A 24,870-nucleotide genomic window follows, 5' to 3' on the forward strand; every position below is an offset into this window, starting at 1 on the left:
TACGGCACTGATCTTCGCAAGAATAGTCATTAGCTCTCGAATCGCAGATGATTCGAGGTAATCTTATGGGGGGCCGGGCCAATGACAATCAATTTTGTCACATTGAAGATAGGTAGAGAGGATTTTTGGGTCTCTATTGGGCCGACTGGACCATCTACATTTCTTGTTAATGGATCCCAACCACCTGACAGAAGGCCCGAGATATGGAATTGCAAGAGAAAATTGGAGAAGCAATGAAATGGAAAATTCTATAATACATTGCATGTGTGGTATATACATACATTCAATGGTTGAGATTTAATTTTGAAATTTCAAAAGTGAAAATTCAAAAAATTTCAATTGTTGCTATTTTGAATATATGATACATATATCTCCAATTGCATGTATCATAGACCAATCTGAATGGAATGGATTTTTTAATATGAACTTGAAAATTTGGATGAATGTCTTAAAAATATAAACTTATTTATCAAAATTTCAATATATATATATATATATATATGAACTTATCATACTCAAATAAAATAAGTTGGAATGATGAAAACGAGCATTGCTAGAATTTTCTGAAAGAAACATCATTCCATCAAGTTTTCTTGAAAAAAGATCATTCTAACATAATGATGTTTCTAACTCATGAAAAAAAAAAACACAAAAGAAAGAAAAAAGGGGAAATGATTAAATATTCGTTCCATTCCATTCCTTGGATAACCCTCACACATACAAAATGATTGAAAATTGGACTTGAGAGGCTGAATTGACCTAAGTCGTGAGCATGAGGTTATCCAAGCTTGTGGAGTCTATATACAATTCCATTACGGAAAAAGAGCTAAAAGTTTAGTGATATCCGAAACACAGCTCCTAATTTTTGCCTATGTCTATAAGTATGAAATTACTTATCAGATATATATTTAGGAAATATTATAGGAAAGAAAGATGCGAGAATCTTTTCCATGGATGGACTTTGTGTACAAAAAATCATATAAATATCGATTATTATATATTTTTTATGAGTATAGCATAATGTAATAGAAATGAGTTTTCGATTCAACAAGTTCAACATCAAAATGATTCACATTCAGAGAAAAAATTCATACCAACAAAATTAACACGACGTTTGAAAAGGAGAAAAATGTGTGTCCGGTCCAAGATTTGCTCGAAATGTAATAGCTCAGCATGAAATGAATCATCCTAACGTAGTCTACACGCGAGGTCTTCAAAAGAATTATTCAAAATAAACAAGCATACCCAAAATCTCCCACTAAATTTCCAGCGTCTCCCACTATATTCCTACCGTTTCCTACTACATTAACCCAAGCACATATATTATTTGTAGCATGACCTATGGAACAAAGCCACCTCCCTCGATTACGTGGATCTTTCCATAACAAGATCGACGCGTGTCCTAATAAAGCCGGCCGAGAACACTCCTTCCGTGATATTGGACTTATCGGCCATCGACCAGATCCCCGTACTGAGGTGCAATGCTCGGACGCTCCATGTTTTTTGACAAAATGGACAAAATGGTCCCTGAAATATGCACCTCGAGACAAGTTCATCCCGGAAATTTAATCAGTGGACAAATTCGTCCGAACGTTGCAAACGTTTGGACGAATTGGTCCTTCCGTTCGAAAAAATGCAGGTCCCTGACGGAACCCTAGACGCCGTGATGAACTCCGTTTGCCCCCCTGCTCAACTCGATTTCACGGTCGAAATTGAGGTGCCTTCTCTTCCGAAATCGCTGAAACCCTAATTGAAGTGCCCCCCTACTCAACTCGATTTCCCTGTCGAAATTGAGGCGCCTTCTCTTCCGAAATCAATGAACCCTAATTGAGGTGCTTTCTCTTCCGATCCAGTCGTCAAATTCCCCCACCCACTTCAAGATTTCTGCAATTGAATGTGTCATCCGTGATCCGAAGGTGAAATCATCGTTGCTGGTGGTTGTTTCCGGCGAGAAGTTGAAATTTTTGTTGCTGCTGGTGAGTAGTTGGTCACCGTCGCGGCCCAAAGCTCCGAGAAATGCTCATTTAGGCATAGGCTTCGGGGTTGGCTGCGAGGTATTCCTCAACAACTTTGTAGAGTCCCACGGCCTTGTCCTTGCCCTGCTTTATATCCTCCTCCTTCAACTCCAAACTGGCCTTCACATGGTACTCATTCGTCATCTTGCAGACACACCCACCATCACTGGAAGCTTCGAACTTCACCTCGTACACCACCGACTCAATCTTGTCAAAGGCAAGTCACTCTCGATAAAGGTGTACTTGCACACGAGCTTCTCTACATCGATAGAATCGATCCTGTGGTTGAAGCACTTCAAGTGACCCCCTGTTGTAGAAGGTAAGAAAATTAAACTACTGAGAATAAACCATGACATCATGTAAAGGAAGTAAAAGAAGAAAGTTCTTAATATGTTACAAACCATGAGCAAAGTTGGTCTGCTTGATGCTTCCGGCACCACCGTCTCCTTGAATGAATTCAATGCTCTTAATACCCTGAGGGGCTATCTTAGGGATGAGGTTGTGAGAGTCGAGGATCAGAGCCCTGAACATCCTCGATGGAGCAATCACAGTCTTGAACTCCTGAGTGAAGCAAGTGACGACCATTTTTTTTTCCTCGGATTTAGGACAAGGAAGAAGTGAATGAGATAAATTGTATGATGTGGGAGAAGAAGTGCTTGCTGGTGCTCGAGGCTCAGTTAAGTTTGGAGATTGTGCAGATGATGATGAAGATTGCTTAATTGGTTGGGTTTTATATAGTGCAATTTTTTTCCCTTAAAACTTTGGTGATCTCATTTCATGGCACTCCATGATGGATAAGCCCATATGTTTTATCTTTGGGTTTTGCTCTGTTAAAGCTGGTCCTTCAAATTGTTGGTCTCCTCTTCTCACCGATTCTCATCAATCAACCACGGAATAGAATTGCTAAGTTACTAATGAAAATAATCTTTTCGTGAATTTTATTACTATTGACTAACTTGATGATCTTATTCTTACACCTTCACTAGAGTATTGATTGTTAGAGGCATGCCTTTCCAATTGCTGAAGCTGCTGTGTATATATATAAATATATATGAATTTAATGCATTGTGACTAATGGTCCTGTGGAAACTTGATGAATTTTTTTTTCTTTTCATTTCTGAAGGTGACAGTCGCCTAATATGCGATCGGAGACTTTATAAATATATGTCATTTTCATGACCCAATTTGTAATAGCAACATTGTATCTATCATAATTTTCTTCCAACTTGAATTTGTGACCGAAGTACGAGCATCTCTACATATGACTCTACAGTGTTGTTCATTGAGGTAATGTCTCTTGCACTTCTATGTAATTTCTAGAAGATTTTATTGCATATTTATAATTTACGTGACTTGTGCAATGCACTTATATAACAACAAGCTGTCAGGAACCATTCCTCCATCATTAGGGAAACTGAAGTCTCTCATGTTTCTGTAAGCGAATTATAGTCTTCTCTTTTCATCAGCAACTTAGTTAGGCTGAAAATAGTTTCTATTATTCTGGTTTTTATATTTTAATCTTCTATCTATGTGTCGAAAGTTGGAGCCTGCCTTTAATTTCCTCTTTCACTGTTTATTGGGTTTGGTAGGCAGCTGAACAACAATAGGTTAAGTGGACGAATTCCAAGGGAACTTTCTGAGATACCAACACTCAAAGTCGTGTAAGTGACGTGGGTTGTGGTCTTTTAATGTTGGATGTGCTGCTGCAAGATGTTTTTACTGGTGGAAGCATTGAGTAACTCTTCAATTTGTTTTAATTTTCTAGGGATTTTTCAAACAACAGTCTCTGTGGACCTATCCCTATCACTGGATCTTTTGAGCACATCCCGCTGGAGAGGTAATTTTCCTTCTGCATTCTCTGTATAATGTTCGACACAATTCCATTGACACAAATCTACTTGATTGCATATAGGATTCTCTATTCCCTGTTGTTTATTTGCTTTACGATTCCATTGCCACAAATCTACTTCACATGTTTTATTCACAACATATTCAATGCAAATTGAAAAAAAAGAATATAATCACGGGAGGCTTATTAGAAACCAAAGGTCAGCCCAAGTTTCATGCATATAGGATTCTCTGTGTCTTGTTGCTAGGGAAGTTGCTGATGATGAATTGGTTTTGTTTGTTGTTGCTTTGCTGTTGAATTTGTCTTGTTGCTAGGGAAGTTGTTGCTGCTGAATTGGTTTTGTTTGTTGTTGCTTTGCTGGAGCATATGCTGTTGGAGAATTTGTTGCTGATGATAATTTGCTGCTAGAATTATGGGAGGTGAGGGAAGCCAATGGAGTAGGACAAAGCAATATGTCCAAAAATGCACAGCTTCTTCATGGGTTGAGGAATCAATCAATTTGTGTGGTTGTGGAAGGAAGCTCCTATTGCAAACATCTACCAGGAAACAAAGTTATGGTAGGCGTTTCCTTGGTTGTCCATTATGGAAAAGAAGTGACATTACCTGTGGATACTTTGAATGGATTGATAATGAGGAGCATCTTGAAGTGCAGCAGACTGGAAGACCCCGAGCTGGAGAAGATAACAAACTCATGAAGAAGATGAAGAAGAAAATTCAATTGTATGAATATGAAAACAGAATGCTAAAGATTGCATGTGGCATTTTGTTTTTCATCGTTGTTGTATTCTTAGTTTGTGTTTGTCTTAGGATATTGTAACGTGTTTTTTCGTGTGAATGTGATACTGTAGGATTGTGAGATTCTAATTTGTATTGAGATGACTTTGGTATTGGTAAATATTACTGTGATCCAAGGAATTGACCAAAGCAATTTGTTCGGTATAACTGCAGACCCGGTAACATATTATGTTCTCCAAGAAATCTTGACGCTGCATCAGAACCTGGCCTGAAGGTAAACCATTTCTTGAGAAATCATAGTTTGCTTGGCAGGGCCATAGAGCTTAGGTGGGGCACAGGAAGTACATAAATCCCAACAAACGAGCCATGTTTGCTGTATTCAATAATGTATCCATTTCAGATACAGAATTTAGGCAGATAGTTCGGGAGACGCGCAAGAACTCCCAAGGCTAACCTGAACCTCCGACCAACAAGCAGGATCGAGATGTACTAGCATACCCAATTCCTGAATGCATGTGTAATACGAGGCATCACCCGTCACTCAAGTTGAATATTTATCCACAAAAGGTTCCACAAACATATTTATCCGAAACGGACTAACTGAATTCACTTTTCCAATAAAATACATAACAGAATGAACTTTCTCAACAATGAAAGCAGTAAAAACTGCTATGTCCAGTAACAACTCAAGTTCTTCGACTGATAGTGTTTGATCCTTGCGATGAGCTTGAATGGGAAGTCGACGCTGAAGCTGTTGAAACTTGTGGAAGCACTCTTGGCCTTATAGGAGGGGGTCTATAAGTATGAGAACTCCAATTGCTTCTACCCATCAGTGCTGCATGTAATCTGAATGGAAATGTGCTTGGACTTGGAGATTGATTAAATGGTGTTGGAGGCCTCCAATTGGGACCTTGGTTTGCTGGTATCCCCATTCCAGAGCTAAAAGGCCTTCTTTGAACCTATAAAAACATGCTTTATATGTTAGCTTTCCTAAGTAAAAATAATTTCAATTCTCAAGTATATTCAATCAACCTGAGCAAAAGAATGTGAAGCTGAAACAGGTACGCTGGACCCGAGGATGATAGAGTCTTGAGACCCTACAATGGGGCCTGAGGGGCCTAATGGGGGTTCAACCTACCAAAAGAACAAGATAGCTTTTATAAGACAAAACCAATTGAATTTATCATAGTTAACATAATAAACAACTAGTATACCTGTGAATCAGATGCATTAGAACCCCCAGTTGTTCTTCTGTTTCCTCTCTTATTTGGAGCATCATTATTGGCTTCTTTCGTACATCTCCTAACGTTGTGCCCGGCCTCTCCACATCTAGAGCAGTGAGTCTCACCATACTTTCTTGTTGCCTTGGATGAGTTGCTTGTCTCACCCTCAGATTGTCTTTTCCTTTGCTTAGGCCTTCCAGACGGTCTTTTAAATGCAGGTGGCTCAATTGGTGGCAGTTCAGTGAGGTGCCAGTCATTTTCACCAGTAATTGGTTCAATGTATGGGACATAAGTGGCTCTCCATCGTTCAGTGGAATACCATGAATGAACATACTTCTCAGGTTCCAAATTATTGTAAGCCATGCAAGCAATAGCATGTGCACATGGTATCCCGGTTAACTGCCACATTCTACAACTGCAAGTCCCAGCACCTAAATCTACCACCTTACATTGGGGCCTTTTCCATACTTGAAATTTGTAACCCGCTGCATCACCAACCCATTCAGGGGTCCAATATGAACTATCTTTTCTACACTTGTCCAGCCTACTTTGTGCTACTGGACAAATTGGACCCACAAAGCTATTTGCCCGCAATCTGTGCTTATTCATCTTCCCCATCAAATAACATCTAATCTCTTCAAGCATCGTAATGATTGGCTTACCTCTAAACTTCACAATCTTCGAGTTAAACTGCTCACAAGTATTGTTTAGTAGATTATCATTCTTAGGATAATCACTAAATCCAGCTTTGCTCCAAGCGTCGGGCTTGAATCTTTTCAGCCATGCCCATGCATCCTCATTCATTCTCTTCATTATCATCATATTTTGATCAAACTCCACCATTGTGGTATTTCTTGCACATTTCCAGAGTTGCTTGGTTAGTTCCATGTTCTTGTACTTGCTGTAGAAGTTCCTCCATATGTGCAATACGCAATTCCTGTGTGGAGCACCAGGACATAATTCCTCCAAAGCCAATTTCAAACCCTGCAATAAAATATATTGTCAAATAAAATTATAGTTTTAGTTAATATTAACAAATTTAGAGTTGCTTGGTTAATAGGTACCTTCTGTTGATCTGATATAAAGTTCCAACCATTGTCACTATATTGTCCAATATCCCCAAGCAAATTTCTCAAAAACCAACTCCATGTATCCCTACTTTCTTGCTCAACAACAGCTATTGCAATCACATAGAAATGTTGATTGCCATCTTGAGCAACCGCAGACAGTAACTGTCCTCCATAGTACCCCTTTCGAAAACACCCATCCAGCCCAATGAGGGGTCTACATCCTGCTTTAAACCCCTGAACATTTGCATTAAAGCAAATGTATAGTCTATCAAATGTTGGTGGCAACTCTAGAGTAGGTCTATTTACTTGCAAACCAAATGTAGAATTAGGATTATGCCTCCTAAGTTCCTCACAGTAGTCCCACAATTTTTGATATTGCAACTTCTCAGATCCCTCTACAATTGTTCTGGCCAACCTCATTGCTCTGTATAACATGTGTTCATCTACATGAATACCTCTGTACCTTTTGAACCACTCAAAAGCATCATGTGCTGACATTGTCGGGTATGATCTTAATTCATCAACAAGCTGAATAGCCAACCACTTCTTATTAGCTTGCTTGTTTTTGAACCCCCTAGCACAAGTATGTGGCTCCACGAACTTCTTTACTTTGAAAGTTTTCACCTCATTACTCCAAGAACAGAAGATCTCCCATTTGCACCCGTCCGATCTACACTTTGTCCTAACCCTTTCGTTGTCATTCTTCACAAACTTGAATACCCTTCCTACTGCTATATTATAATCTGCCACAGCTTTCTTGAACATAATTAAGTTCGGGAATAACATGTTTAATTGTAATTGAACCTCCCCAAATGTGGCATTCTCATCAAACTCGGGGTACTTTCTGAACTCCTCTTCACTCTTCTCATCATCAGAGATACACTTGTCCACTAGCTCTTTTGAAATATAGCCTTCATCTTCATCACTAGAGATGACCATATCCGCTGTTGTTGGTGATAATCTCACAACTATATGCTCTCCATTTTCGGGATCTGCTCTATCACCGATATGCTCCTCTTCTTCATTCAAATGACCCTCAGCATTCTCATTGAATATATATTCTGAATCCCAATAAACCTCTGAATTAACATGCTCAGTACCTTCATACTGAAAATGATCCTCTTGCCCATCTACATTATATCCTTCAATATTTTCTTCATCACATACCTCATCATCATTCCTTCATAAAACCAATTAAAAAATCAATCACCTCATGCCAAACACAAAGCATAATTTGATTGCAAATGCTAAACCACACATTCATAATTGGCAAGCGGCATAAAAGGGCAAGATCTCTCAGCAAACAATAGTATAACTGACCTGGAAGCCATGCGCAATGCAAGATCTCGGGGTTATTCCCTTTCTCCTCCCTGAACATATTATATATATATATATATATATTAATAAGAATTCCAGCATATTCACATATAACACCAAATTAAATTAAACCCGTGAATTTATTTGATTCTCTCAGTATAAAAGTAAGTCCTAATAGATGTTCAATCTTAGCCTAAGTAATCTCATGGACTAGTAACTAATATATAGATAGCCACGAAACAGAATTGAATTTGTCAATTACCTCCAAAACTATAAAATAATTCCATGTCAAAAAATTAAATAATTTGGACGATGCACAAATGTAGTTTAATTATTTGGGTTATGATCCTCCAAAACTATATCTCGACGAATTTGATCATCTTTCGAAGTTTGGTGAAGGTTGTTTACGATATAAATGCAGGCATATATGGGGGACATGGTGTTATATTAGATTTGGATATATGGACGATAAAAAGCTTTTGTAAAGGTGTTATCAAAGTCTCTGTAGAGCTCATATACCGCTAAGCTGAGCTACAAAAAGTATGATCGCTAATGAGGAGACGGTATTTCATGGCTCTTCATATGTTGTGTTCGAGCTTCGGTACATTACAAACTAGTTAATATAACGCAACAATACAAGACAAATATAGTCTAATCAAGAACATATTTTATAGTCAAGCCGCAACAATGCAGCAGGAAAAAACACAGGTACCTCTCTGTTGTTCGAAAAAAGTTGTTCAACTATATACATCAGGTACCTCTCTGTTGAACTCTGATGGAACCATAACAACGCAGCAAGGAAAAACAGAAAGTAACATGTTTTCTATAGAATAACAGAAAGAGAGCAAAATGGGGCAGCAATTGCAATGACGAGCATTGTGGAGGCGGTGGGGGTGGGGGTGTTATCCAAATCCATGAACAACAGTCATGTAATAAAGACCCTCTTTCTCCTTGAAGAATTGCACCTAAAGATTTTTCGACATCCTATAATGCCCAAGTCCTTACTAGGTATCTGATTCAACACATATGTCCGCAGAGATGTTGATCCAATGCAGCAGATGCAATGTAAACATAAAGACGGGAAACGCTCTCAATGCTTCGATCTAACCTGCAAAGCGAAGAATTTCGTGTTCAGATTCTTCGTATTCTGAAGAATGTGCACAACTTGGAGCCACGTATCTGGATTGTTCTGCAACTCTCGCAAGATCTGGTCAGTTGCCGTTCTCTGGAAGATGAACACAAGCAGCAGATAAAGCATTCAAAGCGTGAGGAGAAAAATTTTAAATTCGACCGAAAGCGCAGGGGAGGGGGGTTGGGGGTTGGGGGTTGACAGCAACTCACGGCAAATTCGACCGTGAAAGAGTAATCCGTCAGGGACCTCACCTGTTTTCGGACGGAAGGACCAAATCGTCCAAACTTTTGCAGCGTCCGGACCAATTCATCCAAACGTTTGCAACGTCCGGACGAATTTGTCCACTGATTAAATTTCCAGGATGAACTTGTCCCGAGATGCATATTTCAGGGACCATTTTGTCCATTTTGTCCTTTAGGCACGGGCCTGGAGCTGCCCAAGTGATCCAGGCTGCACTGTCTAAGGCCCTGGTTCCCTACTACCCTCTGGCGGGACGGCTTACAGAGCCCGTGCTGGGTCAGCTCCAGGTCAAATTCTGCGCAGGAGGGGTGTTATTCATCGAGTCCACGTCCGGCTGTATCCTCATGGAGGTCGATTACATTCAAGACATTGAGAAGTATGAAGACCCCGACGGGAGAGAACATCTTGTTCAGACGCAGGTATATAAGAAACCTCTGATGCTAAAATTTAAGTACCTGTTTGGGAGATTGTCCACCGACTAGTCATTATAAATGTATAACAGCGAACGACGTTATCAAATAAATCATTCGTTAAGATTTTCCTATATGGAATAATTATTTTGAAGTTATTCCTACAGGTGACTCAGTTTGCTGAGGTGGGGACGACTAGGATTCTACCAGGTGGACTATGGGTGGGGTCCTCCGGTCCATATCGTCCCAATGCAAGTCTTGAGTGTTACATACGCCTGCTGCCATTATCGGGATGTTACCACTTCCTCAGAAAGGCATTCGCCTAATGACATGGTGTGTCGAGGATAAACATAGAGCCAGGCTTGTTGATCATATGGGGAAAGTATTATCGACTCTGTGCGATCCAAAAGAAAAGATAATCGACGGAGAAAACTTCACCGGACTGATGTCGACTGCCTCTCGTTAATAAGATAAATGCAGAGCAATGCATCGTGCCAAATTGCTAATAGATGATTGTCAATTATAAGGGGACTCCTCTCCCTGTTTCTTTTTCTTCCATCTTTTTTTTTTCTTTTTAATTGCGGGAACCAATATAGGTAGCTGTCAAGCGTCAAACATGTAAAATGATAATGTTGTTGCCATTCATTTTCATATATGGAATAATGAGTACGTCCACCAATTTCAATATAAGTTTTTATTTACTAATTACACCAATATAATTTCTTATCTGAAATAAAATTACGGTTTCATATAATGTAGTGACACTCACCCTCAATTTAAAATGACTCAATTCAAAGGGTTCGTTTTACGAGTTTATATCTTATAATCTATATATATATATATATAAACAATTGTCTATATAAATGTATCGTGCCAAATAACTAGGCGGAAGGAACCCCATAACCAACTCGCCACAAGCTTGGCCTTGGTTGATGAGGCTCAAGCAGCATCCAAGGATTGCCTTCAAGAAAAGTAAGACTGACGATTGCCCCCCTATCTTTTCCACCAAAAATTGGAAATTTTACTCATTCATTATCTTTTATTAATTGGTCACGTGTCGTTTGAATAAGACTCACACTTGCATAGATTATCATTAGGATTCCACGAAGGATGACACGTTCAGCTCTATGGCGCCACAAATCCTCAATGCCTTGAGATTGTGCATGTAGTCAAATTGGTCCTGATGAGGAGCCATGCTGAATACCTAAACAAACACCACTACATAGATATTGATATAAATAATCTCGACTTGTCATAAAGTGACCACTAACGTCTAGCAGCCCCGTGGTATATGGGTAAAAGTCGAGTTTGGTTGTATGTCTCAGCGTTTGGTTCGAGGCGCTTTTGGAATCCTAAATACTAGAATTATCATTGACTGGAAGATTGTAAATTTAATTCTGTAGAGACAAGATGCCGAATTAGATGAATTTAATCGAGAAGTAAGAACAAGAAATACCGGGATATACGCGGTAAAACCTTTTGAGTGAGGGAAACGTTCATGGATATAGCAGGAAATTTCACTTTTATTGAGAGCAATACAGCTGGCCCCTTTCTCCTCGTTTTCAATTGATTTCGTCATCATATCCGATTCTCCGGGTTCTCCGTCGAATATGAGATATATCTTCAACAAATTCGATTAATGTCTAAAGATGATGGAGCGAATACATGCAATAGGGTTGAGAACCCGAATTGTTTAGACAAGTACATCTTCTTTCGAGTTTGGATAGCGACTGGAATATATATTACCTGAATTCAGTAGCAAGTTATTGTTACTTGGGACCTAAGTTATTAATGAAGGTATTAATCCAATCACAGTCTACACTTCAAAGCCACGGACTCCAATGGAATTTCTTTAAGACACACAGTGCTCATCCACCCGTCTCCCTGTGCATAACCACCTTGCCTCACGCATATATATATATATGTATATATATTGATTATGGTAGATACCATATCGTGCAACATAGCCACATCCCTCCTCCATTACACTTAATTATCCATATCTCTCTATTTAATGGCTCTTTCCGTAGTACGATCGGCTGGTATCTTGATTAAGCCATCCGAGAAGACTCCTTCCGTCACATTGGACTTATCGGCCATCGATCGGATCCCCGTCCTAAGGTGCAATGCTCGGACCCTTCATGTCTTTAAGCATGGACCTGGAGCTGCCCGAGTACTTCAGGCTGCACTGTCCAAGGCCCTAGTTCCGTACTACCCTCTAGCAGGACGGCTGACAGAGCCGGTGCCTGGTCAGCTCCAGGTCGAGTGTTGCACGGAAGGGGTCAGGTTCGTCGAGGCCATGTCGGGTTGCATCCTTGAGGAGGTTGATTACTTTCAAGACGTTGAGTCCATTCCGTATGATGAGCTTCTTCCCGAGAAGTACGAGGACCCTGACGGGAGAGAGCCTCTCATCCAGATGCAGGTAGCGAGCCTCTCCTGGTCGTCTATCCACGAGTCACTGTTAAGTTACACGTTAAGCGTTTAAATATTACATCATTTCGAGAGTGACAGTATAACAAGTAAACGTTATCGATTATATTTTCCCTTCACAGGTAACACAATTTGCCTGCGGTGGCTTCGTGATAGGCCTAATATTCTGCCACAGCATATGTGATGGTCTGGGAGCGGCCCAATTCCTCCATGCTGTGGGCGAATTTGCAAGGGGCCACGAATCACTCACAATTGACCCAATTTGGCACCGAAACTTCTTCACATCTCACAAAATAGCCCCTGATAATCCTCCAATGTTCCCATTGAGCCAACCACCTCCCATGCCCAATTACCAACTGAACCATGCCAACATAGACGTGCCCCTCGACCAAATCACACGGCTCAAGCTCAAGTCCCATGAACTTATGGGCCAAAACTGCTCGACGTTCGAAGCCGTGGCAGCCAGCTTCTGGAGATCACGAACTCAGGCAGTGAGGTTTGACCCGGGCACTCAGGTCATGCTCGTGTTCTTCGCGAACTGCCGGGACGCCGTGGATCCGCCTCTGCCCAAAGGGTTCTACGGGAACTGTTTCTTCCCGGTCACTATCGAGGCCTCTAGCGATTGGATTGAGAAGGCCTCGTTTGCTGATGTGGTGAAGCTGATACAGCAAGCTAAGTCCAAGCTGCCCATAGAGTTTGCCAGGTACATGCAAGGGGAATGCCACGTTGACCCGTTCGCGCCGCCTCTGGTCTACACGACCCTGTTCATGTCGGAATGGGGACGGTTGGGGTTCAACCAAGTGGACTATGGATGGGGGCCGCCCGTCCATGTCGTCCCCATACAAGGCTCGAGCATCATCCCGGTTGGGATCGTCGGGGTGTTGCCCCTGCCTCAGAAAGGGATCCGCCTTATGACGTGGTGCATCGAGGAGGACCATAAGCAGGGCCTGCTCAATCATATGGGGAAAGTTTTATCGACTCCGGGAGATCTAAAATAGAGAAGATTACTTGTGGAGACAAGTGCTTCAAATGTTTGTGAAGTCTCTTGCATCTGTTGTGGATTTAAGGCGATACATTGTTTGAACTTGAACTGAATAACAGCATTGCATTAAGCATCGACTCAATAAAACGAAGTTGACCCACGACTATCGGGCCCACGGGAATACCCATTAGTGGACTGGCCCATATGCAAAACTGAGCCTCGGCTGATGAAGAATTGATCAGCAATTTGAAGATAGGGGGCAACGATGATGAGTGACTTGAAAGAAGAGGACTGTACTTTCACGATCTGGCCATGAATAATGACAAGTTCCGCTCGTATCCACGAATCTCACTGCCCGGAAATCATGCAAGCGGACGACCACATCATGCTGATATCGTAAAAGCTTCAAAATTATACTTTCACGAGATAAAATGAAAGAACAACAATCAATCGAAGGTTTGCGTGCCTACTCTTATCCAATTTATTTTTGTCATGTCGAGTTGCTAATAGTGAAAACTTAATATACGTTTATAGAGAAATCATCTTACATTACAGTTTAGAATTAAACAAATAGTTTGCGATACATCAGCTCCAGAACAAGGGATAGGGTTGCTTTGCTAGAAATCCTATTGTTCTGGATATATCTTCTTTCGGGTTTGGATAGCAGCAGCCCGGGGACCGACTCGATTTGCGTTTCTTCTTATCGAGGCCAACTTCACAGAGCTCGCTCAGCTTCGAGCCGTTGAATATTTCAAATCGATTAGCATACTCATTTCAACTCCCAATCTAATTAACACTAAGAAAAGAACACGATTCTGTTTTGAGTGAAATATGAGGCCACAGTCCGAAATATATTCATCTCCGCTCATACTTATAAGTGAGAAGCACACCCCCAAAAAAAAAAAGAAGAGTATTCTTTCCGGTTAATAAAAAAAAAGTTTTTCTTTGGGTAAAGAAACAGTATTTTTTTCACTGTTTGTTCCGGGTGTCATAAAGTTTAGGAATAACTCCAGTTTATTGGTAGTTTATTTTAATATACAACTCGTCACATTTTTCGGTTCGCACCCTGCTATTAAAAAAAAAATCAATTAGTCTCGATTAATTCAGTTTGAGTTGGATTGATCCGCTAAAAAATAAAACTCTTACAGCATTGATTTTTTCTATTCACTATACTCAAATTCAAGAATTTATTTAAGGAAAATAAGATTCGAATAATCTGAACGAAACCGCATTGATTATAACTCGTCCCTTTTAGATCTCGCCACGTACAATTTTCAGGTGGCTCGAAATTATACTTTAGGGAAGTCACTACATACATACATACATACATACATACACATACATATATAGCTGAAACTGTTGTTGGGATGAAGGAGGGGCGAGTGGGGTGGTTTTCCCACCCTCAGCCCCCCTCTTTTTTTAAAATTTTTTTTATTAAATTTAAGTTTATAAATAATTTTGCTGGTATGGTTTACTAGATATTCGAAAAGTCTATTAGATCCGATCAATTTAGATTCGAGAGTGGGGATGAAGGAGGAGCCGAGTGGGTTGGGTTTTCTCACTCTCAGCCCTTTTTTTTATATATTAATTTCAACCTTTTTTATTTTTATTAAATTTAGGTTTATAAATATTTTTGCTGCTGTGGTCCACTAGATATTCAAAAGTTCACTAGGTTCGATTAATTCAGACTCGAATGAGGTCGTTCACCCACTAAGGGATGAACCTCTCTCGATTGTAAATTATTTTCGATAACGATATCCGCCCCCTTTAAAGAAAAAGTCTACATTTTTATTATATTTAGTCACATAAATATTTTTTTCCCTTGTCACATTTGATATTTGGAAGTCCATTAGGTACTATTAATTTAGACTCGAGGGAGGTTGTTTACCCACTAAGGATGAACTTATCCCAATAATGAAATTTTTTTAGATATAAGTAATATTGTCATTTAAATAAAAAAAATTAACGAAATTTTTTTTCGACCCGCTACATTGCGTGGATAGAATGCCCAAGTGTTATATATATTTCTTTGGATTAGTAACAAAAAAAAGCATAAACTTTTCACATTTTTATAATTTTAGCACAAACATTTTTTTAAACTTAATAATACATAATCTTTCGATTTGATAACAATTCTAGCATTAAATTTTTCGGTAATTTGGGCGGAATCAAGGCCACAGTGGAAATTGGCGACCCCAACTGGGGAAAGGGCACCGACGACCCCAATCAAGGGGGTGATGGCCAGGATCGGGGCTCCACTCGCCAGAATCGGGAGAATTCCCAACTTAGGTTCTCCCGATTCCAAAGGGTAGGGGACTCGATTTCGGTCACCACTCCCCCGATTGGGGTCGCCGGCGCCCTCCCCCTAATTGGGGCAGCGGCGCCCTCTGTGGCCTCGATTCCGTCAAAATTAACGGAAAATTTGACGCTGTGCTAGAATTATTATCAAATCGAAAGTCTGTGTATTTCTAGGTTAAAGAAAAAAGTTTGTGCTATAATTATTAAAATATGAAAATTTTATTTTATTTTTTGTTATTAACCCTATTTTTTTTATTCATTGAGCCACTTTGAACTGCGTATGTTACGAAATGGAACTAATGCCAAAACATGTTTACTTTTAGAATATATATAATCCCAAATTTTACGGTGCATAATTTTGATTTTTTTCACACCCTACAAAACCAATATGAGCTCTTAGATCCCATCATTTAATATGAACCATTCATTACACATAATTCTTTTGAGGTATTTTTATTCTTTACTTTCTTGTTTTTGTCCCATAAACCTTCAACGTTGTTACAAATTAGCCTCACGCCTGATCCAATAAGGAAGTGTCACGTCATAAACCATAATAAAGGGATTTAGATGCAGCTTCTTCTTCAAGTGGGTGCTCCAAATTTCCAATAGTTCTTTATATCATTGTCGCTCCTCTGCGGAAGGGATTTAGGCCTAGACTATGAAACATATCATGTAAACATAACTCAGGTTGATATCAAATTTTGCTTCTCCTTTTTCGCTAATCTTTTAGAGCTTAATGATATTTGAAGGACCTGTATCATCATCATTGATTATGTTTTTCAGTATCGTAATAATATTATAAAAGTTAGTATAGCACGCATAGTAAAGCAAGTGAAGCAGCAACTCTTTCACCCCGAATGATTGTAGATATGTAAGATTGATCAAGCAGGGCCATGCTCTTGGATGGAGGAGACGTGGATGATGTCTTCTTCGGGAGTCCACGGACCTTTCTTCTCTCTATTCTGATCACAACAAAGCAATATTCCCATCTCTGATCGATCTACTCTCCACACTCCCTTCTCTCTTAGCTCTTCCAATTAATTATCAACTTTCTTTTTTCTTTCTTCTTGGGCTTCAACCTTCTTTTATTTGTGTTAGCTTCGCTTGCTAGAAATTGCTGAGACAAACGGCTAACGCAAGGACTAACTTGTCCTTACATACACACGTATCTATATCTATCTATATATATATATATATATATATATATAATGTGAAAAACCTATAGAGGGAGACGGAGAGAGATAAGAGGTACAAAAGAGGATAATTATCTATTGGGGGTGGCATTTAGACGCAGACCCAAAATTATGACACGTGGTGCACATAATAATTGTGGACAGAAATAATATTTTATATAATAAAATGATCATATCGTGATTTTTCAAGAGTATTTTTTGAAATTTTAAAACTTATAAAAATGGACAGTTCAGATTAGATTGAAAGAAATTTAAAGATCTAGATTAGTTATGTATGATATTGAGAAAATAAAAAATATGCACAGAAGAAAAATTAACCGTATATAATGCATGCAAAAACTGTCCTTATTTTCTGCTCTTTTTTTTTGGGGTGAAATCCTTATTTTTCACTTTACTCACCATTATATGTTCCCTTTTCTTATGAGAACTGGATGCTGATCGCATTCAAAACAAACGCAACAAGAATACCTGGAAAATGATAGGTTTCGTCCATCCTCTTCTTCCTCAAATTTGTTCACCCTACTTCAAGAAATCGCAAATAGAAAAGGCCAAAAAACTATTAAAAAATAATAAAACAACAACAATTCAAGCAGATACGCGGATAGTAATATTGATTGTAATTTATTTTCTTTGACTCTATGATGACCAGACGCGTTTATATATTATCAGCAACAACATAAATGTTGTCCAGCTTAATTACTTGCCATGAGAGTGTTAGGCGCAATAGTCGAATTGAAAGCGTCGTACTTTGGCTTTTTAAAGTAAAGGCGGAGTTGGTGGCTCATGCAAGATAGTGATCAAAAGGGGATTGCGAATGAATGGTGGATTGGACATAGAATCGACCCATAACCACACGCCATTAAGATCATTGCTTTCAATTGGCACTATTCGCCCAATAACATTGGCACCACCCCTTTCTTGCGAAATGGGTATGTAAGAGATTTTCTTCAAATATGCCATAAACAACACTTTCTTTCAATTTATTTATTTCAAATGTATAACCCGGCCATGAATAAAACCAACTTAACAAAATTGTTGCATAATCTATCTAAGTATATCTAATTATCGCAAAGTTTACACAATCTACATCAATCACGATCACCTATAATATATATATATATATATAGAGAGAGAGAGAGAGAGAGAGTGGATGCTATAAAGATGGCAAGAAATTTATATACAATTGGTCCCGCTATGTTTGCTACATTTCCATTTTTAATCGGTACAATAAAAGCGCCTCTATCGGAAGGGGGTTGGTGGAAAAACCCATGCATGTAATTCTCTGCTCATTTTATTCCTCTCCGAATATTTTCAAGCAGGTTGCACTTATTATTCTACTTATTCTAACAAAAACTGTTTCGGGAAGAAGGCCTGAGGTGCGATGCCTAGACAGGACGATACAATTTTTCAAGAACTCGGGGATCCGTTTGACAAAAGAGAGAGTTATATTTGTCTGATGTTCTAGTCTATATTCCCTGAATCTTTGACCTATCATTCTGAACTGTGGCTCCTCGCGTCGTGTGTACGCGTAAGTAAGCAAGCAATAATGGTGGTCGAAGGAAGGAAGGAGAGTCTTCCAAAATATGGAGCATAATATATTAGTAATATATTTATATACGTACACGCACAAGGGTCATACTTATATACTTGACCTTCAAGCAAGCAACCACATCCTGCATTTAGTGCATGAGAAAGTCTCGGGCGGCAGATCAGCTGTCAAATCAAACATAGTACTGAGCTGAGAAGCTGTGACAGAGGACAATCCTCTGTTCTGTCTGTGAGTTTGCTCTCTCCTTCCCTTTTTCTTCTTCTTTCCCAATCTCTGTTCTCGATGATGTGGGTTTGGATTGGTTCTGGCTTTTGATTTCAATGGTGAGGTGAAGTTTGGAATTTTTACGAAGGTTCTATGTTCTTCTCTGATCTTTGACTGATTCTGGTTAAGTTACGCAATGGTGTGATGATCTTTGTTTTCTTCGTTTTGGAAATTGTTTTTGGTTGGGTTCCATTTGGCTAAACGAGATGGTCGTGCAAATCTCTTACAAATAGTTTAAGGTATCTTTGTCTGTCAGCAGTGTGATGGGATGAAAATCTTTTTTAACAAATTCAGCCGCCTATGGACCCTTTTGTTCTTTCGTGAACTGGAAACTAGCTTTCACGCTGTATGTGCAGGTACAGGGACACAGTGGCTTCCATATAAAGAAGTCGTACCACCAGTCGGGTCTCTCAGAATCGGGCGCTATGGCAGTTGAGAATGGTGTAAACGGCGATTCTTCGGGAATGCGAGAAGAGGCGACTACCATGTCCCAGAGCGTTGAGGAAAAAATGAGCAAAGGACATGAGAAGGCTAACTCGGTTGCCTTCCACAAGCTGTTCTCCTTTGCCGACAAGATTGATGTCCTCCTGATGATCATAGGGATGGTTGGTGCGATCGGGAATGGAGTTTCTCTGCCCATCATGACCATCTTTTTCGGTGAGCTGATTGATTCTTTCGGAAGGAATCAGAACAATGGAGAAGTGGTCTATGTTGTCTCTAAGGTATGACATGTCTTGGATGTTGCTTATGTTCATATATGGCCATCTTGGTTCTCCTAGTACACCAGGTATTGATTTGTCTCCGTGAAACATTTCAGATATCCCTCAAGTTTGTGTACTTGGCAGTTGGGTCGGCAGCGGCTGCATTTCTTCGTAAGTATATATCTCTTGCTCAATCCTCACAATTACTGAGTTTCCAGCTCGTGAGTCGAGAAAGGTTCGCTCACTGGTTTCCCCCTGCGGTTCAGAGGTGGCTTCTTGGATGGTCACTGGAGAGAGACAGGCTGCGAGGATTCGGGGCTTGTACTTGCAGACAATTCTGAGACAGGACATTGCCTTCTTTGACAAGGAAACGAACACGGGAGAGGTTGTTGGGAGGATGTCTGGCGACACGGTCCTGATACAGGATGCCATGGGCGAGAAGGTAATGCTAGCTTTGGCTGTGATGAGGGGAAATTGTGAAACTTTTCTGTATCATCTTATCGTTGGTGCCAATACTGATTGTTCGACTTGATGAAATTTTGCAGGTTGGGAAGTTCCTGCAGCTCATATCGACCTTCTTTGGAGGCTTTGTCATAGCATTTACCAAAGGGTGGCTGCTCACCCTGGTGATGATTACATCTATCCCTCTCCTCGTGATAGCTGGTGGGACCATGTCCATGATCATTTCCAAGATGACGTCTCGTGGGCAGTCCGCTTATGCGAAAGCAGCAAATGTTGTCGAGCAAACAATCGGCTCAATCAGAACAGTACTTTTTTGTTTTTGTTTATTTCGATCAATTATGTTCCACCATGGATCAAATTATTCCTAGTATATGGAATCCAATTCCATTGTTAAGTCTTATTTCATTGCAGGTCGCGTCGTTTACCGGTGAGAAGAAAGCCATAGCACTCTACAACAGGTTTATTGTAGATGCTTACAAGTCGGGAGTTCACGAAGGCTTGGCTGTGGGGTTAGGTCTTGGAACGTTTATGTTTATAATGTTTGGCAGTTATGGTTTGGCAATTTGGTTCGGTGCAAAGTTGATTTTGGAAAAAGGATATTCCGGTGGACAAGTTTTGAACGTGATCATGGCGGTCTTGACCGGTTCAATGTAAGTCGTCCTCCAAACTCCAATAGCACAAATTCGATTCCTTCTACTTCCCAGAATATAACAATCGCGGAAAATCCCTTTTCTTTAGGTCACTGGGCCAGGCTTCACCGTGCATGAGTGCGTTTGCTGCAGGCCGAGCTGCAGCATACAAGATGTTTGAGACTATTGAGAGGAGGCCTGAGATTGATTCCTACAGTACAACAGGGAAGACACTGGATGATATTCGAGGGGATATAGAGCTAAGGGAAGTTTACTTCAGCTACCCTGCCAGGCCCGAAGAGCAGATATTCGATGGCTTTTCCCTTTCCATACCGAGTGGGACCACCACTGCACTGGTGGGGCAGAGCGGAAGTGGGAAATCCACCGTGATCAGTCTGATTGAGAGATTTTACGACCCGCAGGCCGGGCAAGTCCTGATAGATGGGATCAATCCTAGGGAGTTCCAGATCAAGTGGATACGGAGCAAGATCGGGTTAGTAAGCCAAGAACCAGTTCTGTTCGCTTCCAGTATTAGAGATAACATTGCATATGGCAAAGAATGTGCAACTCTCGAAGAGATCCAAACTGCCACTGAGCTTGCAAATGCTGCTAAGTTCATTGACAAGCTGCCTCAGGTCCAGTTTTTATCACTATTGCCAAACGAAGTCATATATTCAAAAGTCTTAGAGCCCGTTGGAATGCGCATAATGGTATGCACCAGAAATTGGTTTAACAGCAAGTATTTCGGTTTCAGGGATTAAATACTATGGTTGGTGAACATGGAACACAGCTCTCGGGTGGGCAGAAGCAGAGAGTTGCCATAGCAAGGGCGATCCTGAAGAATCCAAGAATCTTACTCTTAGATGAAGCCACGAGTGCACTCGATGCAGAGTCTGAGAGGATTGTGCAGGAGGCACTGGACAGGATCATGGTCAACCGCACAACTGTCATCGTTGCTCACCGCCTGAGCACGGTTAAAAATGCGGACATGACTGCTGTTATTCATCGCGGGAAAATGGTTGAGAAAGGTAGATTTAATAGAAGACTAGTGGCTAACTATATGTACATGGATGACTTAATTATGCATGACAATTCATTTTCGGAATTGATCAGGTTCACACTCGGAGTTACTCAAAGACCCTGAGGGCGCATACTCTCAGCTAATCCGATTGCAAGAAGTGAACAAAGAATCCAAAGACCCTGCAGACACTGGAAACATGTCGGAGACAACCGAATTCAACAGGCAGTCAAGTCAGAGGACATCCATGGTACGTTCACTCAGTCGAGGATCCTCGATTGGGAGCAGTAGCAGCCACTCCTTGTCCATGTCCTTTGGCCTGCCCAGTGGCCTTTACGTCAATGAGAGCGCCGAACCCAACTCCATGGTCTCACCAGACAAGGAGAGACCCCATAAGGTTTCAATACGCCGTCTTGCTAACCTCAATAAGCCCGAGATCCCAGTACTATTTTTTGGCTCGATCTCTGCAATAATCAATGGTGTGATTCTTCCGATCTTTGGGATCCTCATCTCAAGTGTAATCAAGACCTTCTATGAGCCACCGCAAGAGCTAAGGAAGGACTCCAAGTTCTGGGCCCTTATGTTTGTGGTTCTAGGTGCGGCATCATTTCTGGCTTACCCTGCCAGGACTTATTTGTTCGCAGTCGCGGGGTGTAAGTTAATTGAACGGGTGAGATCCTTGTGTTTCCAGAAAGTGGTCCACATGGAAGTTGGATGGTTCGATGAACCCGAGCACTCAAGTGGGGCCATTGGGGCGAGACTGTCAGCGGATGCGGCGATGGTGCGGGCCCTTTTGGGCGATGCTTTAGGACAGCTTGTTCAGAACATCGCTTCGGCAGTCGCAGGTTTGGTCATTGCCTTTGTCGCTAGCTGGCAGCTAGCATTTATCGTTCTCGCACTGATTCCTCTGGTCGGAATTAATGGATACATTCAAGCGAAGTTCATGAAAGGATTTAGCGCCGATGCAAAGGTAATAAACATCATATCAAGCTTTCACCTCATAAGTTGTTAATCTTTTGTATCAGCTGGTCAGTGGATATTTTTCGATAATCTATTGGAAAGCTAATTTCAGTTATGTATCGGAAATATTAAATCTTGCTAGTAGCTCGATTATTATGCATCTTGTACCATCGCAGATGATGTACGAGGAAGCAAGTCAAGTGGCTACTGATGCGGTGGGGAGCATAAGGACGGTCGCTTCCTTCTGTGCAGAAGAGAAGATGATGCAACTTTACCGGAAGAAATGTGAGGGCCCGATGATGACGGGTATCAGGCAAGGGTTGATTAGCGGGCTTGGGTTTGGTATTGCCTTTTTCTTTCTGTTCTGCGTGTACGCGACGAGTTTCTATGCAGGAGCAAGACTTGTTGAGGCTGGCCAGACGACTTTTGATGATGTTTTCCGGGTAACCAGATCGACCTTGGTTCCTGCTCTACTTTTGCAAGGAAAAGTTTGGAATGTAACGGGTTATGGAACTTGTTTTGCAGGTCTTCTTTGCTTTAACAATGGCAGCTATAGGGATAACTCAATCGAGCTCCTTCACTATCGATTCGGACAAAGCTAAAGCTGCTTCCACATCGATCTTTTCAATAATAGACCGAGAGTCCAAGATTGACCCGAGCGATGAGTCTGGAATGACACTAGAGAACGTGAAGGGGGAAATCGAATTTCGTCACATAAGCTTTAAGTACCCTTCTCGACCCGACGTTCAAATTTTCCGTGATCTTACCTTGGCCATTCACTCTGGAAAGGTAAAGGATGCATAAAAGTTAAAACATTCATTAAAACAATATTTTGCAGATCCTGAGGAGACATAAACTGAAATACATGAATGTTGTTTCTTTCAGAATGTTGCCTTGGTCGGTGAGAGCGGGAGCGGGAAATCAACAGTTATCGCATTATTGCAGCGATTTTACAATCCCGATTCTGGTCATATTACCCTCGACGGGGTCGATATTCAGAAGCTGCAGCTGAAGTGGTTGAGGCAGCAGATGGGTCTGGTCAGCCAAGAACCAGTTCTGTTCAACGACACCATTCGAGCAAACATCGCCTACGGCAAAGAGGGAGATGCGACGGAGTCGGAAATCATCGCAGCCTCTGAACTGGCAAATGCCCACAGGTTCATCAGCGGATTGCAACAGGTAGTTATATAAGTTGGTTCCCCATTCTTATATCCGAATTCGTCTGCACATACGCAATTAATCATAGTAATCTTTCTTAACATATATTCGCGTGCAACAATGCGAAGGGATATGAAACGGTTGTGGGAGAGCGAGGAGTCCAGCTATCGGGCGGTCAGAAGCAGCGAGTGGCAATCGCACGGGCCATAGTCAAGAGCCCGAAGATTCTACTACTTGACGAGGCCACGAGCGCACTGGATGCCGAGTCGGAAAAGGTGGTTCAGGATGCGCTTGACCGAGTCATGGTAAATAGGACCACGGTTGTGGTGGCACACCGGCTCTCCACAATCAAGAACGCGGACGTGATCGCAGTGGTCAAGAACGGAGTGATCGTCGAGAAGGGAAAACACGACACACTGATAAACATCACGGGCGGATTTTACGCGTCTCTGGTTGCTCTCCACACAAGCGCGTCGACTGCTTGATCAGTGTCCATTCCTGCAAGAGCTTTGATCTCTACTATGCTCTCATTAAATTTCTTAGGGGGAAATTTTTTAAATTTTCACTTCTTTTTCTCACAAGATGAAAATAGGAACAAAATCTGCTCTTCATAAATAATTATTACGTTACATGTAAGAGTATGTCACATGCGCCATCGACTGAAACTGAGAGATTCCGACTTTGTTTCTCACTGATCGGACTTTCCATGACCCCCATAGATAGTGATAGACAAGAAATTTACAACTTTGCGTCACGTAACTAAAGGTTGAAGCGGTGTGAATTTAAATAAAAGAACATTTGTTTTCGGAGATGTGGCCCTTCTTGAGAAGCGTCATGCATGACGTTTTTACGTCCATTTATTAACAACCGAACGGTGATAATTATTACAATGAATAGTTGAATATAATTTAATTTGGAAAATGTAAAAAATAAAGAATTTCCCGTTGAGCATAAGCAGTGTCAATGTTCTGGCAATGGGTAGGTGGCAACAAAACTTATCTATCGAAGTCAAATAAATTAACTTATCAAAAAAAAGATGTCAAATAAATTAATATATAAAAACCAAAATCATTCTTGACAAAAGGAGGGGTGGTTGGAAGAAAATTTAGCAATCCTTTTCACCGATACAATTTTTTTTTTCCCAAATTGATCACTGTTGCGATACATATAATCTAATGTGTTGTCAAGTTGTCTATCGAATGAGAGCGACCTTGGTCGAGCATTATGACCAACAA

General features: G+C 40.8%; 3 protein-coding genes and 1 pseudogene across 6 annotated transcripts; 2 read left to right on the top strand and 2 right to left on the bottom strand.

Moving 5' to 3' along the window:
- Positions 1-2,024: 2,024 nt before the first annotated feature.
- On the bottom strand, positions 2,025-2,600 carry LOC116205073 (annotated as a pseudogene).
- A 2,519-nt stretch (positions 2,601-5,119) lies between these two features.
- LOC116205067 lies at positions 5,120-8,243 on the bottom strand. Its single transcript, XM_031537521.1, has 4 exons — positions 6,887-8,243; positions 5,814-6,806; positions 5,632-5,733; positions 5,120-5,558 (listed from the first exon to the last, which is right to left on the bottom strand). Exons 1-4 carry the CDS (start codon positions 7,829-7,831, stop codon positions 5,286-5,288), a joined length of 2,313 nt encoding a protein of 770 aa, XP_031393381.1. The 5' UTR covers positions 7,832-8,243; the 3' UTR covers positions 5,120-5,285.
- Positions 8,244-11,919: 3,676 nt separating this feature from the next.
- Positions 11,920-13,741, top strand: LOC116202906 (acyl transferase 4). The gene is made up of 2 exons (XM_031534543.1): positions 11,920-12,413; positions 12,544-13,741. Exons 1-2 carry the CDS (start codon positions 12,006-12,008, stop codon positions 13,417-13,419), a joined length of 1,284 nt encoding a protein of 427 aa, XP_031390403.1. The 5' UTR covers positions 11,920-12,005; the 3' UTR covers positions 13,420-13,741.
- A 4,777-nt stretch (positions 13,742-18,518) lies between these two features.
- LOC116204969 (ABC transporter B family member 4-like) lies at positions 18,519-24,444 on the top strand. 4 transcript variants are annotated; one of them, XM_031537367.1, is made up of 13 exons: positions 18,519-18,671; positions 19,064-19,429; positions 19,525-19,579; positions 19,675-19,850; positions 19,954-20,175; positions 20,282-20,520; positions 20,609-21,134; positions 21,254-21,527; positions 21,613-22,487; positions 22,654-22,920; positions 23,003-23,266; positions 23,363-23,656; positions 23,764-24,444. In XM_031537367.1, the coding sequence occupies exons 2-13, from the start codon at positions 19,133-19,135 to the stop codon at positions 24,118-24,120; spliced, it is 3,846 nt and encodes a 1,281-aa protein (XP_031393227.1). In that variant the 5' UTR covers positions 18,519-18,671; positions 19,064-19,132; the 3' UTR covers positions 24,121-24,444. The 4 variants fall into 4 exon arrangements, with proteins under 4 accessions (XP_031393227.1, XP_031393226.1, XP_031393228.1 ...); XM_031537366.1 differs by having other exon boundaries at positions 18,635-18,766; XM_031537368.1 differs by having other exon boundaries at positions 18,668-18,795.
- The last annotated feature ends 426 nt before the right edge of the window (positions 24,445-24,870 follow it).

This window comes from Punica granatum, chromosome 4, assembly GCF_007655135.1.
Source record: "Punica granatum isolate Tunisia-2019 chromosome 4, ASM765513v2, whole genome shotgun sequence".
NCBI lineage: Eukaryota > Viridiplantae > Streptophyta > Magnoliopsida > Myrtales > Lythraceae > Punica > Punica granatum.

Coding starts and splice junctions, on each gene's coding strand:
- LOC116205067 (XM_031537521.1), bottom strand. CDS start 7,831: ATGGTCATCTCTAGTGATGAAGATGAAGGCTATATTTCAAAAGAGCTA. Junction 6,807..6,886: donor TTATATCAGATCAACAGAAG/GTACCTATTAAC, acceptor ATTTTATTGCAG/GGTTTGAAATTGGCTTTGGA. Junction 5,559..5,631: donor CTTCACATTCTTTTGCTCAG/GTTGATTGAATA, acceptor ATGTTTTTATAG/GTTCAAAGAAGGCCTTTTAG.
- LOC116202906 (XM_031534543.1), top strand. CDS start 12,006: ATGGCTCTTTCCGTAGTACGATCGGCTGGTATCTTGATTAAGCCATCC. Junction 12,414..12,543: donor AGCCTCTCATCCAGATGCAG/GTAGCGAGCCTC, acceptor TTCCCTTCACAG/GTAACACAATTTGCCTGCGG.
- LOC116204969 (XM_031537366.1), top strand. Junction 19,430..19,524: donor TGGTCTATGTTGTCTCTAAG/GTATGACATGTC, acceptor GAAACATTTCAG/ATATCCCTCAAGTTTGTGTA. Junction 20,176..20,281: donor CAATCGGCTCAATCAGAACA/GTACTTTTTTGT, acceptor ATTTCATTGCAG/GTCGCGTCGTTTACCGGTGA.